The 18,161-nt window shown below is 44.2% G+C and overlaps 1 protein-coding gene across 5 annotated transcripts in view; it reads left to right on the forward strand.

The window, feature by feature from the left end:
• The window catches only part of pou2f2b (POU class 2 homeobox 2b), a 68,511-nt gene that overhangs the window by 23,428 nt on the left and 26,922 nt on the right, over nucleotides 1-18,161 (forward strand). The window contains exon 1 of one of the 5 annotated variants that reach the window (XM_026183826.2): nucleotides 2,182-3,640. The exons of the other annotated variants lie outside the window; for them this stretch is intronic. Coding sequence (XP_026039611.1) covers nucleotides 3,541-3,640 — 100 coding nt within the window. The 5' untranslated portion in view covers nucleotides 2,182-3,540. Of the gene's footprint in view, nucleotides 1-2,181; nucleotides 3,641-18,161 lie in introns of those variants that run through there. 5 annotated transcript variants of the gene reach the window in all.

Here is an 18,161-nt window from a genome sequence, read left to right on the forward strand (position 1 = left end):
GCAGCCCCTCAGGGGAGCTCGCTCTCCCTATCTGTTTCTCTCTCTTTGGGGTTGTGGGTCTCACCACATCCCTTGGGGACTGAAACTGTAGAGCCCACCTCGCTGCGGGGGCCCTATAGGCACCAAGCAAGAAACACACGGAGGGGGCGGTTTGCAGAATTCAGGTGGTCAGTCCCAGACACATGGCCAGGTAGCGAAGCCTCTGTATTCTGTGCTTATTTTACCTGTCAAACAGTTTGCACCTGTGCAGACATGATGAGGGAAAATAACTTTAATAGAGGGAAAAATCGAAATTCTGCACATGCCTGAATTTGTGTGAAAGACGGTCAGTGAGAGGACATGAGAGTTTGTTTCTTTCCTTTAAAGTTTCAGCGTCTGCTGCAGAATAAGGAGATCGGCTCATCTGAATACCTGAAATCCACGCAGGTGTTTTGACGGTGGTGTGTTTTTATGTGTGACTGCCTCATTGATAGTTTTCTGTGTCTTTGTGGCCGCGTCAGGAGGAAGAAAAAGAAGAGTTTGGTAAGAAGAGCGCATGGAGGACAAATGGATGGATGCTGTATGTGTTAGCACCCCTCCTCCTCCCTCCTCACCCCCTCATCCACCTCACCCCTCCAACACCATCTTATTTTCCCCTCCTTCAATCTCACACACCCTCCCTCCATCCCTCTCTTCCACAGACGCGCACAACCACACTACATTCTACAAGAAATAATTGCTTTTGTCTGGAAGGAGTGCGGGGAGGAGGGAAAGGGGGCGCGCATGGCTCCCTTTGTGGAGAGAAGGGGGTCTTTGAAGGACAACTAGTCACTTCGCCCTTCCCTCCTTCTTTCCTCCTCTCTCTTCTTGCTGCCTCACCTCCCATCTCCTCCTTCCCTCTTATTACCCTGCCACCTTACTCCTCTTTCTCAGTTTTCCACTTTTCTACTTCTCCCCTTCCTCCTTTCCTTACTCCCCGTGTCTCCCGTTCTTCTCTCTCTTCCCTCTCCTCCTCTCCCTCAGTGGATCTGCGGATGTCATCTGTCATATGTGAAGCAGAGGGAGAAGGACAATAAAACCAGGTTGTCTACTACAGAGGATGACACATTTTTCATAATTAGGAATATGCCAGTTTTAGTGTGCGGCTCACATTTCTTGGCAATATGGCTGTCTGCTGATGACTGAGTAAATGACAAGTCTGGTGATGATGGGAAAGTAATTTATTGCACGTGCAGTTTCCATTAAAACGGGCCTAATCGCCCACAGCATTAAGTGAGCAGGCATAAACAGTCCTGCGGGATGAGGCTCTCAGGCCCAACAGGAGCAAGAGCTCGCTCATTCCTATCGATTTGCCCGTATTGACTGCAATGTTTAACGTATAGATTTTTCTATTTAAAAATCCATATCGACAATAATCTGGCGTGTAAGCGTGCGGCGTTGACTGATGTTGGCCTGTAATTGACAGCATGTAACATGTCGGGAGCCCGGGAGTGGGAGAGGGCAGAAGGGAGGCCGGCATGCGTGGAAGAAGGGCTTCTGGTGATCACCTTTGTAATGGAGGAGCTCGTCCCCTGACACCTGGGCTCTCTTGTTCTTTATTTTTATTGTTGCTCTTGTTGTTGTCATTTGTATCCTGCCTGCAAACTCAAATGCAAGCACTTATGCATGCACATGCTGCTCCTATCTCACTGAGTTTATAGCCTGCACTGTGTTTTCAGTCTGCTTGATATTTTCTCATGCCTGGAACAGCAGTGGTCGCTCTTGTCTTTCTGTCTATCTGAATAATGATAGACCCTACTCCGCTCGGGAGGGCTTATTAAACGCAGCAGTGATGAGATGACTTAATTGCGTGCATGCTGGGTATCCTGGCAGGTATTAGCACTAAGCACCTATAGGCATCCATGGATTCTCTTCATCCCTACCCAAGGAGGCCAGCAGTAATGCACTGATCACCATTGGCATCATTATAGCCGGTATTATTAAGAGGGGGGAAAAAATCCAGAAATCAATACAGGATACCTTTTGCAGCGGTAGTGAAAACGAGGGAGATGGGGTGGTTGGTGGGGGTGGCGGTGGCGGTGGTGGGTGGGTGGGAGGCAGGAGGGAGGGATTGAGGGATGGAGGGAGGTGCGGGGGTGGGGTGGTGGTGATGTGTGAGTAGTAGCGGGTCCTCTCTCGCCTCAATGTTGCGGCCAGCCTAGTGGCAGATCGCTACAATCCTGGAGGGAGCCGGGTCGAATGAGCTGTTGGGGTTCCCAAATAATATCGGGGACAAACAGACAGACAAAAACAGACACACAGACGGATGGACGGAGATAGGCAAGTGTTCCGATAAAACGCGACACCATAATTCGGATTTCAGTAGATACGCTTTCTTATTTCCGTTTGGGGTTTTTTTTCGGTTTTTAGTCTGATTTTTTTTGTTATTTATTTACCCGCTGTATTTATTTATTTGTTTATCTATCGATTGATTGCGTTTTAATTACTGCCTTGTGACAGAGAGCGAGGGAGGAGGAGCGTCAGGGCCAAGCGCGCGCGCGCGTTGTGTTTGTGTGTATATGTGTGTGTGCGCGTGTGTGTTTGTGTCCGTTCAGCCTTTTTTTGTCCCACTTGTTTATTTGGAAGCCTTTAATGAAGCTGTTTTAATTTAAAGAAGAAGAAAAAAACGCGCGAGCCGCCGCTTTTTGCCCACGCGGATGAATGTCTTACATGTAGCCTTCATGCAAAGGGAAGAAGAGAAGGAGCGCGTGCAGCTAGAGACCAAATACAGTATAGACCAAACCAAATAGTGCAGAAATCCAAATAAGACTTTCTAACTCTGCTGGCCTTGTTTTTTCACTGTCGAGCGCGTTGTTATGCGTCCTTGTTGTGCTGTTTTAAACTGCAAAGCGAATACCAAAGCCAAGCCCGGCCGGTGATGCTACAGGAATAGGCTAGCGACTGTTCTCATGCCTCCTCACACCTACAGGAAACGTTAACTGGTGAGGAGCGAGAGAGGAGTGTGAGGGGATAAAATAAGCTCCCGGGCCTCTATGTTTACTCAAGGAAAACGATATAGCGGAGCAAAGGTAACAGAGAGACGCAGGTGCATCGACGACAGACAGGTGACACGCAGACTTGTGTGTTTTTATTATTATTATCAAAGCTTACTTACAATAGGCCTGCAATTGTAACACAACTTTTCCTGTAGCCTGTAGAAGTGAGCTCTGATCTCCGTTCTGTCCGTCTGTGTGTTGGTCTGGACTGTAAGATAACTGCTTCACTCAAGGGACCATCCTACATAAATATATATAAATATCTAAATATAAATACTATGTTCTATGCACATTTACACCAAAACAAAAGCCGAGCACCAGTCTACAGATGTAAATAAAGTGCGCAGCTGGGGCTACATGTGTACACACCTAACGGCGAATGTTCTGAGCTCTCCATACCAAATATTGTCCAAAAGCTGTCTGCCAGAGAAACGGACGAAAGTGCAGGAGCTTCAGAGGACGACAGAGCTTGTTACAGTACATCTGACAGATTATTTGCATCAAAACAAGAAGCCGGAGGAAGATCATGTTTGTTCCTTTGCCGGTGCCGTTCGTGTTTCAGAGAGCTACCCCTGACCTCAACGCCTGGCGTCTCAAATCCCCTCTGGCTCTCCGCTCCAACTCCGGTAAGACATTTTTTTTCTTCTCCCTGCTACACCTCCTCCATGTCGGCCAAGCCGCGGAGACCCGCCCCGCCTGCCTCGCTCGGTGCCGATGCACTTGCAGCGGGCAGAGCTGGCGGCGCACACACCCACTTGCACACGCACACACACACACACACACACACACCTCGAGCTCCTTCTGAGGGCTTGAACACAGTCCTCCGCACTTGCGGGGCGGCTGTTAAAAATCAGAGAAGCTGTCCCGGGCGCTTTGCTTTGTCCAGACTGATTGAAAATGAATTGCGTAAAATGTCCAGTTTCTTTTCGCTTTCCGTTCTGTGAAACGATGCGCCACTGCTCCACCCGTGTGTTGCTTAATTTCCACGACGCCCGTGTGTTCCTATTTCCGAGTAGGCTATTTTTTCTCTCCCCGTCTCCGTCACCGTCCTTCCCCTCTTCTCCACTGCCTGCGCCTGAGCCTCAGCCTCCGACTCTCCCCAACTAGACTCTCGGCAGGCAGGGAATATTCATGCCAACTTATCGATCCTGCGGAGATCGATTCCTGGGCCGGTGGAAGCAGAGAGAGGGGGAGATAGAAGGAGAGAGTAGGTGCACGGAGGAGTAACAACATACGAGAGGAGGCAATGGAAACGCTGTTTTCCACTCGTTTTTATTCCAAAGCCAACTGTTTAGTGTTTGTGGTTTATTCATATAGAATAAACCACAAACACTAAATAGACTAAATAACTTGTTAGTGGGTCGACTTTGAGCTCGAAGAACCTTACTGATTCTCCTGACTCAGATTTTGCTCAGACTTCCATCCAGCTTAGCTGGCAATGATCGCATCTTTGTAAACACCACTAGAAATGGACTTGGAGTGATTGCATCTCTCTGTCCCATTGCTTGGGCTGCTCCACGGTTGAGAGCAGACTAGCAGAGGGAGTGTGGAGTCAGGGAAAGGGGGTGGGGGTGGGGGGGACGCCGTCTGCCTTTCATCTGCGCTGATGTGGAAGAAAAGGATGCATGGTGGGAGCAGCCAGTCCGGCTTCAGTGTGTTGCTGTGAGAAACCTCTTGCTCAGTCTAGCATCCACTGTTTCTAAGACATGCAACAGCTACTTAGCTCTTTACTGGCTTAACATCTTTGCTTGCCCTGCAGTCCTGCGAGGATTGTATTGTTTTGGGAAGTGATGCAAAAGGAGGAAAATTAGGTGAAACATTAGTCATTAACTATTGCATACACATAGACAAACTTGTGTGAAAAGCTGGGTTAAATGTGTCTCATATGCACCTTGGCCAGTGGGTGAGCTCTTACAGGCCCAGTCCCCTGCGCTCCCCTCATTTCCAGATCAGTTCAAGCCCATTTGATTTGCCAGGCTTCACCCTTTACTCCACATACTCAGTCAACGGTGCACAGTGTGTGACAGTGAAGGGATAGGTGATAGAGGGGGAGAGAAAAAGAGCGTAGAGGGATGAAAGGGACCTGTTACCTGCCATATCTCTAGAGAGATACATAGAGAAGAGAGGGGAGAGCGGTTGGATGGTGGAAGTGGCAAAGGAGAGAGGGACTGGGGAGGAGGAGTTTTTTCGGTCTCCGCATGTTGAAAAATGGCGAATGTCACAACGAGATTAAAAAAAAAATGTGGAAAGAGAGCGAGAGAGAAGTGGGTGAAAGTACGAACAGATGACAAAGTGAAAAACGAGGAGGGAGAGGAAAACCCAGTTTGAGCTCGAGAGGTGAGAGTAAACCGAGGATGAGCCATTATGTTGCAGTGTCCCAGGCCAGGGCCGGCATCTGAATAAGCAGGCAATCTGATGGGATGTGTACACAGGCTGCTGAATTCCTTAGATGGCAGGATAACGTGATTCACAGTCCTCTGCTGATTTTATTCCAGGTTGATAACATAGCGCGAGGTGCTGTCCTTTCTGAACTCAGAGGGTTTGTTGCCAGGGGAGCGCTGGGTCACTTCAGCATCTGAGGTCTAAAGCAGGAGTTGCTTCTTCACCGTATATCAGCAAACAACAGGAATGATTTAATCTGAAAGTATTAAAGATGTCTTGATGCATGCTCAATCATCCAGGTAAGGAAATCCCAAAAAGTTGATTCTGTTTACTCATCCAAGTGATGAGAGTGACGAAATGCCTCTCACACTGAAAACGCCACATCCACATGTACAGAATCAACTTTTTGGGATATTAAAGATGCTAGGATTGAGTGGACACGCCCACAGAAGTGTGCTTTCACTTAGCCAACAAAGAGCCTTTAATACTGTTACACACACACACACACACACAGACGCACACAATGCTTTCTGGGTAGTTGTAGGGCTCTTGACTCAAGCTCTCAGTTAACTTGTCTCTTTGACTGGTGGCAGATCCTTGACTCCTTTGCGTTAGAGCCTTTTGTGGGGTCAAAGGTCACGGCGGGAGTGTTTGACTCAGCCCCACCTGACCCTTTTTAGCCCCCTGTGTTTTGATTCTCTTTCATGTTACAACAGGCCTCGAGCACTCATGCACAACCCCTGTGGGGGCTCACACACGCACACACAGACACACAGAGACACACACTCACTGTCATGAAACAGACAGACCATCATATACACTACCATAAAACAAGCACGTTAGGCTGTTTGCACCTGGACAGCAAGCTGCTGTAACTGATCCAGGTTTTGTTCTATTTTTAATGGCATTGTGTCTGTCGAGGTACAGGTCATGGCCACTGCTGTGTGAACTCTTTGTGTGTATACGTGTGTATGTGTAGTAAAGTGGTTTGTGAAGCCATCAGCATTAACTGGTATATGAAAGTTTAATGGGACATAGAGGAGAAACCGCAGGTTTCCCACACAGTGCAGGGCTTGGTATGATATGATATAATATGATATGATGGGACATCAAGAAGACTGGAGACTGCCTTTCTCTCTCTCTCACACACACACACACACCTGGATTCAGTTCATCTCAGCTATGCACCTTCTGTCACACACCATTAGCCACCATCTTCTACCATATACTCTCTAACTCTCTCTTTCACACACACACAAACACACACATGTGCACTTACAGTACGATCACACACGCTCCTCCGGTTTTAGCAGCTCGTGAGCTGTTTTAGTTCTGCCTCTGCATTTCAGACTGAGTAACATTTAACTATACACTTATTGATATTTGTTTTCCTCATAACATTTCCTGCCCGTGTACTGTAGGGCCGGTCTGATGTTATTATTTCCTTCAGTGTATTCCAATAAAATGTTCAGTCTTAATCCATTAATCAACATGTCCACAGCTCTGTGTCTGCGCTCGCTGCCAACTTTTAAGACATTTCTACATGTGTACAACGTCGCGCTGGCACGTCCTCGACTGCATGATGTAAGACCGTGCATGTGCTTACCCATTTGCTCTGTGTGTGACAGAGCGAGTGTGTGTGTGCAAGAGCATGAGCACACGTGCAAACTAGTGTGTGTAGATATAGATCGGTTTGTGGAGGGGAGCGTGCAAGTCGCAGTGTTAACATGATTGCAAATGACAAAATGTCAACCTGGGTTTGTTAGCAACATAATGGGGAATCAATAGACACGAGAAAGATGTCAATACTACATGCTTTATTGCATTAAGCTACCTCTCTCCTTCTCTGTAGCCCTCTCTCTCCTCTTCTTTTCCCTTTACCTCCCACTCTCTGCTCTCTGTCACAATACAATTCTCTCTCCTCTGCTCTCCTCTCCCCCTGGTAGTAGAATTAGATTGCAGTATATGAGCCAGCCACAGGGTTCTGAATGCTGCAGGCTGATGGCAAAATGCTCCAGGAGCTAATGGGCTGTTGGGCTCATCTATTTACGTATATTAAGCTCACATAGACGACCACAACAAAATCTGACAATGTGACGAGGCCCAAAGGAGGAGCAGCAGTGACGTCTTCTGTTTAACTGATGCATTTACGTAACGAGACAAACATACGAGTTATTGTAGGACACTTTTAAAATCATACACTCTGTAACTGTGTGCTATGGGTGACCTTTAAAATATATAGCACTGGGAATTAAGGCTTTTTCATGGTTTTGGATTAATCCAAGCAAATCCAGTCTATAAAGATTATTAGCAGGGTGCTGCTGTGTTATTCATGTTACAGTGGGGTTTAATAATTCCTTTTAATCCTATTAACTGTTTACCTTTTTATTGGATTTGCTCAGGTGTGCATATGCGCCAGTAGGTTGTATTTATACAAAGCGTGTGTGTGTGTGTGTGTGTGTGTGTGTGTGTGTGTGCGCGCGTGCACTGATGTGTTTATATTACTTGAGACTAATGTAGTATTAATGCTGATGAGGTCCCTCAGCTCATTAGCAGCAGGGAGTGGTATTGAGTTTCTCCCAGGGAACAGGAGCGACCGGGACATACACACATCCGCTGTAAATTCTTAACAACCATTAGTGTATTGATAACCATTATCATGCACACATATATATACACACACACCCACATTCACCAAACAATGACCTTTAAAGACATTGCTTTTAAATATGCATACTCCAGCACACAGGAGGACACACCACAAAAATCATGCAAACATATTCATCTGAACAGCACTTAGAGGCCATCCATTATTCTCCAATGTGTTCACAGAGACACGGACTCACACTCAGTCAAATGATTTTAATGATTTTGTGCAATTGGTCACCGTGTCCGCTGAAATACAGCCTAGCATTAGTCCTAACCAGGGGCTGGGTGAGCACGCCACTTAATCAGACCTGGAGGCCTTAATAACAGAGAGAACACACACAGAGAAGGATAGATGGAGTGTGTGTGTGTGTGTGTGTGTGTGTGTGTGTGTGTGTGTGTGTGTGTGTGTGTGTGTGTGTGTGTGTGTGTGTGTGTGTGTGTGTGTGTGTGTGTGCGTGAGAGAGAAAGCAGCTAATCAACACATCAGCGGGAATAAATACAAACCAGCTGATTCCATCCTAGATATTGATTTACACTTCCTTCTGTGTTTTCTAGTTGCCTCTCCTTATCACTCCTCCAATAGCACACAGGCAATGTACATACTGAGGACTCAGCCATACTTGACCTCTACATGGGGGACATCCTCCTCTGAGTATGTGTGGATGCTCAGTCAGTGGTGGCCTGGCTGTGATCAGCGTCGGAGTGGTCATCGCCACAAGCCGCCAATCAAACTAGGCAGTCAAAACGCGCCTCTGAACGTCTGCTGTCTATACACTTGATTACCTGATCTGGCAAGATTTTTCAAAGTGATTTATTCAGACATCAGAGTAAAATCTCTCTACATTCCCCTGCTTGCTGGGACACGAGTATGCTGTTTCTTTGTGGCGATGCGCGGGTTCCGTCTGGATACTTTATTTGCTGAGATGACATCGGTCTCATTTCTAAACCAACAATGCGTTTTTTACTGGCCGCTGTCTTTTTTGTTGTTCATTGCCGCCGGCTGTCACCTCTGCCACCCTGCTCATGTGCCAGTACATTTAGATAATAAAAAGACCAATAAAACCCAGAGGTTTGATTGGGTGTCTCCCCTTAGCCCAGCAGAGCTGACGACTAAATCAGGGGTCCTTCTCTCCATTTCATTTAGCTGATAAGATTTATGGTAATGAAGGGTTCCTATTAACCTCTGGGGTTCCACTGCTGTCCTTCAGACTGAGGGTGGATGGAGAGTGCTTACCGATCAGGATAAGGCTGCGAACATATCTGCTATAAGCAATGTCACATCATTGCAAAAGCATCCTCTGGAGTGTGCATGCACACACACACACACGCACACTCATGCATACACATACTCTTCAAGAGCACCTCAGCCCTTTAAGAGAGCTGAATGCATGTTTAATCTCTTTTCTGTCTTTATTACTTCTGAGCATTTTTGCTTTTCTTTATCCTCCCCACCATTCTGCTCTCCATCCTTTTCCCTGCAGGAGATTCTGTTCTGAAATTAATCTGTTGTACTCCCAACACCTCTTGTCCCTTTTAGCCCCCTGTGCAACATCTCTCTTTTAGAACTGCACAGTTTTTTTATTGTTTGCTGAAAATACTCCAGAATTACAAACAATTGTAACTAATGATTTTAAATTTTACATTAGATATACGGGGGGGGGGGGATCTTAAACATCGTCTGGGTGTTGGTCATCTGTGACAGTTACTTTATTTTCTGTGGAAAGCAACAAACGAAAATACTTTCTTACACATACTGATAGCAGTTCGTCAGGGTGAAACCCTACACAAGTTTTAAGGGGGATGTTTCTCTGGAACACCCAACTGAACGAAAGTAAAATAAAATAAAACCACATTAAATGCACCCTCACAGGAAGTGGTTGCTTCTCTCTTCTACTACTCATTCTCTTTTCTCCATTGCCAGTTTCAACCTGCAGAGAACCTACCACTTGCACAGTTAGGGAAGGGGTCATCTAAACACAAGTAGGTAACTAAAATATGAGTAAATATAAGCTTAAAGATGAATTTGTATCCTGTTGACATGCACCATTAATATGGCTACCTATAATACATGTATACACTGCACATATATATATTTAAAATATGCCAAAGAGAAAAGAAAAAAACAGTATATCGTTCTCCCCTATCTCTCCTGCTCTCCAGTCAGGACCTTATCATGTAAACCCATCTTCGCTACAACCGGTTAGCAGGTGATTCTGAACCACAGAAGAAAACGTCATCAAAACACCAACCGCACTCTGATTGATAGACCAGCTTATACCAAAAATAAATACTTCAGCATGTGATTGGCTGTCAAACACCAAAGGTATAACCTACCTTGCACATCATCCTGTTCTCTCTGTGAGCTTTAGCAGGCTTGGAGGGGAAATCAACAGGTATGGAGAAAAATGTGCCGTAAACCCACACAGAGACCTAATTTTGATTAATATTGGGCTTGACCAACAACTAATTGCTATTTATCAAAAGGAAAGGCACACTTTAGTTAAGCTAGCCAACTGTAGTGTTAACTAATTCAAATTTTAGTAAAGCTAACTAGCATGAACGCTAGCATGGTTTGGGTTATATTACTAGAGCGATGTAAATAAGACCATAGTTACTGCAAACTAATATCATCATTAAAAAATGTGTGTATTAATTCTTTAGCATGTAAATTCTGGTTGTATTTATTTTCAAACAGTTAAAGTTAAGATCAGGTGGAGTTTAGGTTGCGCTAACTAGTGTGGTTTGAGTTTAATATTAGGCTAGTTTAAGCTAGTTTATTTGATATAATTCGATCTGAGAATATTTAAAACTGTTGAATTTATATTAATATGCTTTAAATGTTTGCTAATAACTTATAGCACTGCGCTACACATTAATATTCTCCATTCAATTAACACATTTAGCACATTATTTATTATCTGCCTGCCTATTAAAATTGATCAAAAACCTACCTTTTAACATCTACAAACTGTTTTTGATTCAAATGGAGGGACAGGTGTATTTAAAAAAATAATCACACCTTGAAGCCCTAGTTTAACTCGCTTTATGAATAATATTTCTGTGATTTAGGTTCTTTAAGAGAATTATTTTCCTGTCTAAATGAGGAATTTTCATTTTGAACGACCTCCAGTGTGTGTCACTAATTTCTACCTGCATCCACCGACAATATCAACTGGCTGTCGTTAAATGTTAGAAAGCAAAAAGGAAGGTAGGAGTGACAGAGGGAGGGCGCAACCCCTCCCTCATCTGTACAAGGGCTGCACCCCTCTGTCCCTTTGTCTGCTTGTAAAGGGGACAAGGGAGGAGGTGCAGAGCAGGGGGCGCAGGAGTGACTAAGTGACCTCTCGCTCCCCTTTCTTTTGACGCTTCCATGTTCTGTCCATTTTGTCGTGCACGTCCCTCTCCCTCCCTCCTCTTTCATCCTCTTTCGTTCCCCCTTTTTTCAGCCTGGTTAAGTCGCCATGGCTGTTGGCTTCATATGTCCTATTCTCTCCTTTTTTATACCCCCCTCTGTCTGTCTCCCTTCCCCTCCTCTCTGTCTCTCTCCCTCTCTGTTCTCACATCTTCGGCAACAGCAGCCTGGTTGCCAAAGTGTCTGTAGGACACATTAAGGCCCATAAAAGCCTAGTCTGCGGTCACACTCTTAACCACCAGTCAGAGGTAGTGTACAAAAGTGACTTTAAATGAGTCTGTGATTACCCTGGAACATGGAGAGATACTGAAGTGGCCAAGAGAGTGCGAGACAAGGACGGAGCGTCTGAAAGGGGTAGAGAAAGCACAGCTTGAGGGTGTTTCTTGACTCTCTTAAAGAGAATTGAACAGAAATGAATATTTGTTTCTCTCTTAGCTAAGAACCAAAAAGACTACCTGAGTGGAACAAGCGATGACAAGTTGTAGTGGTAACCCAAATTTACTGGCCCCCCTCCTTCCCACACCTTTTACCACAAACTGCACGTCCCTCCCCTCCTCAACACCCCACTTCCTAATTGGCCACATGCTGCCATGAGTGACAAGTGTAATCATCAGTCAAATTATGATGGGGGGGTGTAGGAGGAAGACAGGAACAGCAGAAGGTGGCGGTGGAGGGGATTGAAAGGGCGCGCTTTGATCAGAGATAGAGAGGGGGTGAGTGGGCAAACAGACAGAGCTACATGGAAACCTGCTGTCCACACACCTGCTGCTTCATAGATGGGCAACATTAGCAGCCTCAGACCTCGATGGATTATTAAAAAAGGGGAAAAAAATCACAAGACAAGCAGTTCCTTAACCAAACAACGAAAATGCTGTTGAGCTTGAACTTGAATCTTTCTTGTATCTCCATTGCTTTAATTACAGTCGCAATACAGAATAGGGCAATAAAATCACCGGGTGTGGTAACGGCACGCTCTTTGATTTTCGCTTGGACACGTCAGGCCAGGTCCGTGTTATATTTGGACATAATTTGTTACTGAGAGCAGATGTTAGCTTTCCAGCCAGCTAACAAGGTTTACAGTAATTAGGAGTGCTGATGAAGCGCTTTGATTCCCTGGCTGTGGCGGCCATCTCATTAGCGGCTAGCTAGCTAGTGCTGCAGCAGGCGCTCCAGTCACATCCTATTAGGCGGCTCAATGTACACTCTGAATTAAGACCAGGAGATTAAGTGGAGATGAAAACTGTTGGCGTATACAGACACACACTATTCAGACTGTTTTTTTTAAAGACCAGAAAAGCCCATATATATATATATATATATATATATATATATATATATATATATATATATATATATATATATATATATATATATATATATACATATATATTAAATATGTACTCACATATATATATATGTGAGTACATATATATATATGTGAGTACATATTTAATATATATGTATATATATATATATATATATATATATATATATATATATATATATATATATATATATATATATATATATATATATATACATATATATTAAATATGTACTCACATATATATATATGTGAGTACATATATATATATGTACTCACTGCTATAATAATGAGCTTGTTATAGGAGATTCCTACTCAGGCACTAACCCTCCCCCCTCTTAAAAAGACCCCAAATTTTTCAAAATCTGCTAATGCATGTGCCGATATTTTAGTGAGAGAAATTTGGTTTTAACAAAATAACCTTGTGTGTGACTGCTTTTTCAGATGAAAGGACACATGCCACAGAGAAGAGATAAAAGGTATCACAGATTTTAAGACACAGGAGTGTGTGTGTGTGTGTGTGTGTGTGTGTGTGTGTGTGTGTGTGTGTGTGTGTGTGTGTGTGTGTGTGTGCGATTGCATCCAGGCAGTGAACTATTTCCCCCGTGTTTCTTACAAATGAAAGGACAAAATGCTTCCTTGAAAATACTCCAACACAGTTTTTCCCCCTTTCTCTTCGACTCCTCGCCATTCATCAATACTCGCTCCTCTCCTCTCCTCTTCTCCTCTCTCTCTGTCTCTCGTCGTCTTTTGTGTGATGGAGTGATTATTGAGGACGTGGCTCCTGTGTTTAACACTGGTTGATGAAGTCTGCCTTTGTCTGTCTGCTCTAACCTGTCGCAACCGGGACACTGCTTATAGCAAAATCAATACACAGAGTAGAAGAGAGAGGCTGGGCGAGGGAGGTAGAGATGATGGGGGAAAGAGGAGAGGGATTGCGAGGTGGCGGGTGGCGGGGTTGAAGGTAGATAAATGCACCGAGAGTGAGACTCAGGATGAAGCAGGAAGTCAGTGGAAAGAAAAAAGGAAGAGAAACATGGAAGAAAAATTAAATGCTCGACTCTTCCATTGCTCACTGTCCGAGTTTTAAACACGGCATTTGTATTTATGTTTGTCTTGCCTGTGCAAGGCCTTGACCAAGCGCCTGATTATATCACTTGTGGTGTGTGTGTGCAAGTGTTTTAAGTGTGTGTGTGAGTACGCTTGCCGAATGGGGCAACCCCTATCTGTGTGCGACTAGCTCTGTGTGTGTGTGTTGGACAGAGAGAGCTTCATTTGCTTCCACTCCCCAGAGTCAAAGCCGATGTCAAGAGAAGAGGGGAACAACAGAGGACTGAGGAGGAGAGAAGGATGGATGGGGAGAAGGAGAGGTATAGGGAGTGTAGAGGGTGGGGGTTTGGGTGGAAGGGTAGTTGTGTGAGAGAGGCACAGCTGGGAAATGAGAAATGCAAACCCCCCCCCCCCCCCTCCTCCCACCCTCCTTCTCCCTCTCCGTACCACCACCTTACACTCACACATATGGCACACACATACAGACACACACGATCCCCATCTCTTTATCCTCCCCTCAGGAAAGATGGGGTGGAGGTAGTGGTGGTGTTGGAGGAAGGAGGGGGGGGAGTGAAGGAAAGGGAGAGGCAGGGGAAATAGGAAGAGATGGAGAAGGGGACAGATAGGGGCATTAAAATTCATGGTCCCTTTTTTTTTATTTTCCCTGCTGAAAATCAATAGTGTTTACTATGAATGAGTGGAACAGTGGACAACAGTGGTGCCGGGGGGACAGAGAGACAGAGAGGAGGAGGAGGAGGAAGAAAAGAGTAAGGGTGGGAGAGGTAAAGACGTGGAAGGGGAGACTTTATTGCGATAGGCAGAAGCACCGGAGGCCAAGGTTAAAGACCAGCAGGGGCAGCGAGACAGAAAAAGAGAGAAGCACAAAGTAAATTCAGTTGTCTTCTAAAACAGACATACTGCCTTGTAAAATGCATATTTATTGTTCTCCTTCATAATAATGTAATGTAATGCAAACCCTTACAGTCCCCGCACCAACATTAGATGTTTGGCTGGCTTTACTTGTCCACCTTTCCATTCCTCATTCCTCGCTTCAGCTCACTCTACCTTTCAAAGAACTGTGTGTGTGTTAATTGGCAGCCCACAAACACCACTGACATGGTCTCTCACCCCCCCCAACTTACACATCAACACACATACGAGCTGCAAAGCAGTTCACACTGAGTTGTTCAGCAGCCCTGACCCTGTTTCCTGCTGTTGAAAGCCTAGAAGTTCAGGATGGCTTACCAGTGTTTTGATTAAGCACTGCCAGTGTGTCTCACACCACTTGATCAAAGAAGAACAACTGTGTGTTTTTTAGCTGTTATAACTGCTTGTATCCTCCACATTTTTCATGGCAATCAAAGCTTTAAAAAAAAAAAGTTCTGCTGGCAAAATTCAGTCGCGAAAGAAAACGGATCATTTAGGATTGTCAAGTTTTACTTCCAAATTACTGCAAAGTTTTTTTTCCCTCGCACACAAAAAGGCATTTTTTTGTTTTTTGTTTCTTTATGGGTTTTTTTTCTGTTTTACATGCATGGTATATCAAACTCTCACCACGGAGTCTTGGGTCTTTAGGCTGTTTTGTGTTGTTTTCCGTGCTGGATCGCTTGATTTGTGAGTGTGCGCTTATGTGCTGGCGCAGCTATCTTATGCGTATCTGCCTCCCTGTCATTCTGCACACAGTAGTGCTCCTGTGCATATGGAACTGTGAGTGTGAGAGAGTGAGCTGTGCAGGGGGTGATATATATTCAGGCAGCTCATGCATTATGGAGAGTGAAGGTGAGAGCGTCTAAATGTGAACTGCTGGTATGTGGAGGGTTCAGGGCCAGTCTTACCGAGGCCTTTTGTATTAGCATAGCATCTCCATTTCAAATCGGCCTGTCAAAAACCAGCAGCATGTTTTATTCAGCAACAGATATTGATCACATTTTATGCATACATGCCAAATGTATATTGCATACTAAACCTGCACCTTTGGTTTGTTTATGATGCTGCTTTGCAAATATGCTGCATAAAAATGTAGATGTTTGTTATGCACATAAACTTGGGGACACCTCAGTGATGCAAACTGTATGTTTGTTGTTTTTGATGTGATAATTGGATGCAGTAATGTAGATGAGGCCCTGATCGAGGTGTTTACGTAGCAGTCAGAGTGCATACCCGTGTGTGTGGACACTGCACTGTCTGCAGGGATGAGAGGAGTTTACCGAGGTCAGAGTGGCACGGTGGTGATTTCCAGTGGGCGTGTTTTAATGCAACGCCGCAAACTTCAATTCCTCCATCCACTTACAGAGCCTCCAGCTTTGTGGTTAAAAATTACTTCGAGTCACCCTTATACATTAACAGACAGCATTTCACTACAGCAGCTGCTCTTTGTCTATCAACATGCCTTTTTTCCCCATTAATATTATATCTGTATGCATTAAACTGGCCCGAGGCCATCTCTGCTTTTCTATCACATGTCGTTTTTTTTTTTTACCATCACACTGCATCAGTGCCGCACTAAATCTCTCCTCTCTAAATGACTGGAGTGAATGAGAGGTTGGTCTCGGTATACGGGGGAAGAGGACAATGCGGGCTTTAGCTGTGCTAGAGCTTCCTTTTTCACCCTTTATGAGATGAGGTGGCCCATTTGCTGAATGGGACGTGAAGAAGGTAACAGCTGATTTGTTTTGGAAATGCTTTTTTCCCCCCTTCTCTTTCTTTTTTTTTTTCTTTTTTCCAGATCACATGACTTTGTCCTCAAACTCCTCGCTTTCCAGTAGACCAAGGTTTGATTCAGTGTTATTTTGGCTGTCTTCTACCTCCTTGAATTTCTTTTTTCCCCCAACTATCTTGTCCACCCCCCATTCTCTCCCTGGTCCCCCCAGCCCTCTCAGTACTCTGTTCCCTTAGCGACTGTTTCCAAGGCGCCCATTCCCAAGGGCTGGAGGAGGGGTCCAGTGATGTCATCCATGCATAACTGTATACCTGTAATTGATGTCCAGCTCTCCCTTCCTCTCTGTCATTGTCACTTATTTCTTTCCTTTCTACATCTCCTCAGCTGCTCTTTGTCCCTACACAAGTGTACTTTCATATACACTTTAGGACATTTCTATGTTAAACAGTAAAGTATGGACCGCATATTTTTACCAGCACTGAACTGCCGTTTGACACGTGTTACAGTTAAAATCACAGCTCGATTCACACCTGTGCTTTTCTTCAGATGCCATGAATAATTTAAAAAAACAGGACAAAAAAACCTTTGTAGGACCGGCCTGATCACTTGGTCATGAACAAAAATTGAGCTCGATGTTCACTCATAACCCGAGCGACCTGTAAATAATTGCAGTTTTCACTATGATTTAACAGAAGGGTGGAATTCCAATAAAATATCGCAGATGTTTGTGTCGGGGTTTGCTCTCTCACTTTAACAATTGTTACTCTTTTTTTTTTCCAGATTGCCCTGATGACGGCTTATTCTCAAAAGCCACTTGTCATCCTCAAAAATGATTTTAGGAAGTCTAGTTATTGGTTTGTGCAGGTTTTCTGATCGCTTGCATGCATTTCAAGACCAGACAAGTGAGATTTGGACTTTGGTACACACTACTCTTAAAGGTTTTAAAGCCCGAATAATTAAAAACCTCTTACTGTTTTCTATTTAAAGGATATTTGCTACCTGATACTGTGAACCACTGTGGAATTATGCTCAAATTTTAGTGTTCCTACTAGGGCTGGGCCATATCATACCGTTCACGGTAATACCGGTATAATGTTGGGCAACAATAAGAAAATGAAATATCGCGATAGAATATGGGTAAAACATTACGGCTATATTAGGCAGGCACCTCGCGGAGTGATATGTACTGTGCTTCAACATAATATTACCGTACTGTGTGTGTATAACCTCTTTTTAAATTTTGTGGATATTCTACATGGTTATGTTGAGGATATGTTGGCCAATTTTCACTGGAAATGCCTTTTGGTTAAACTGTCAGCAAGGAATTTGCATTTGCACTGTTAAAGTTTTAGATAACTTTAATGCACTTAAAAAAGCTGCTTGTTTAAGTGAAAATACATTGATGTTTTGTTTTTTTGCACTAATAAAGTTGTGGAGTTGTAAAGTATTTTGTCTAGTGTCAGTTATATCGTCAGTTATATCGTCAGTTATGTCGTTTTCGCAAATTTTCAAATGTATATCATGATAAATATTTTTGGTCATATCGCCCTGCTCTAGTTCCTACTGTAATCTGTAAATTAAAATGAAACTGTACAGTTTAACCCCGGGTACGCTGAATTCAGCTGTTTTTTTTAGTTTTTTAACTTTGCACCACAACTTTCTGTGTAAACA

This window comes from Astatotilapia calliptera, chromosome 11 (genome assembly GCF_964374335.1).
Source record: "Astatotilapia calliptera chromosome 11, fAstCal68.1, whole genome shotgun sequence".
NCBI classification, from domain to species: Eukaryota; Metazoa; Chordata; class Actinopteri; order Cichliformes; family Cichlidae; genus Astatotilapia; species Astatotilapia calliptera.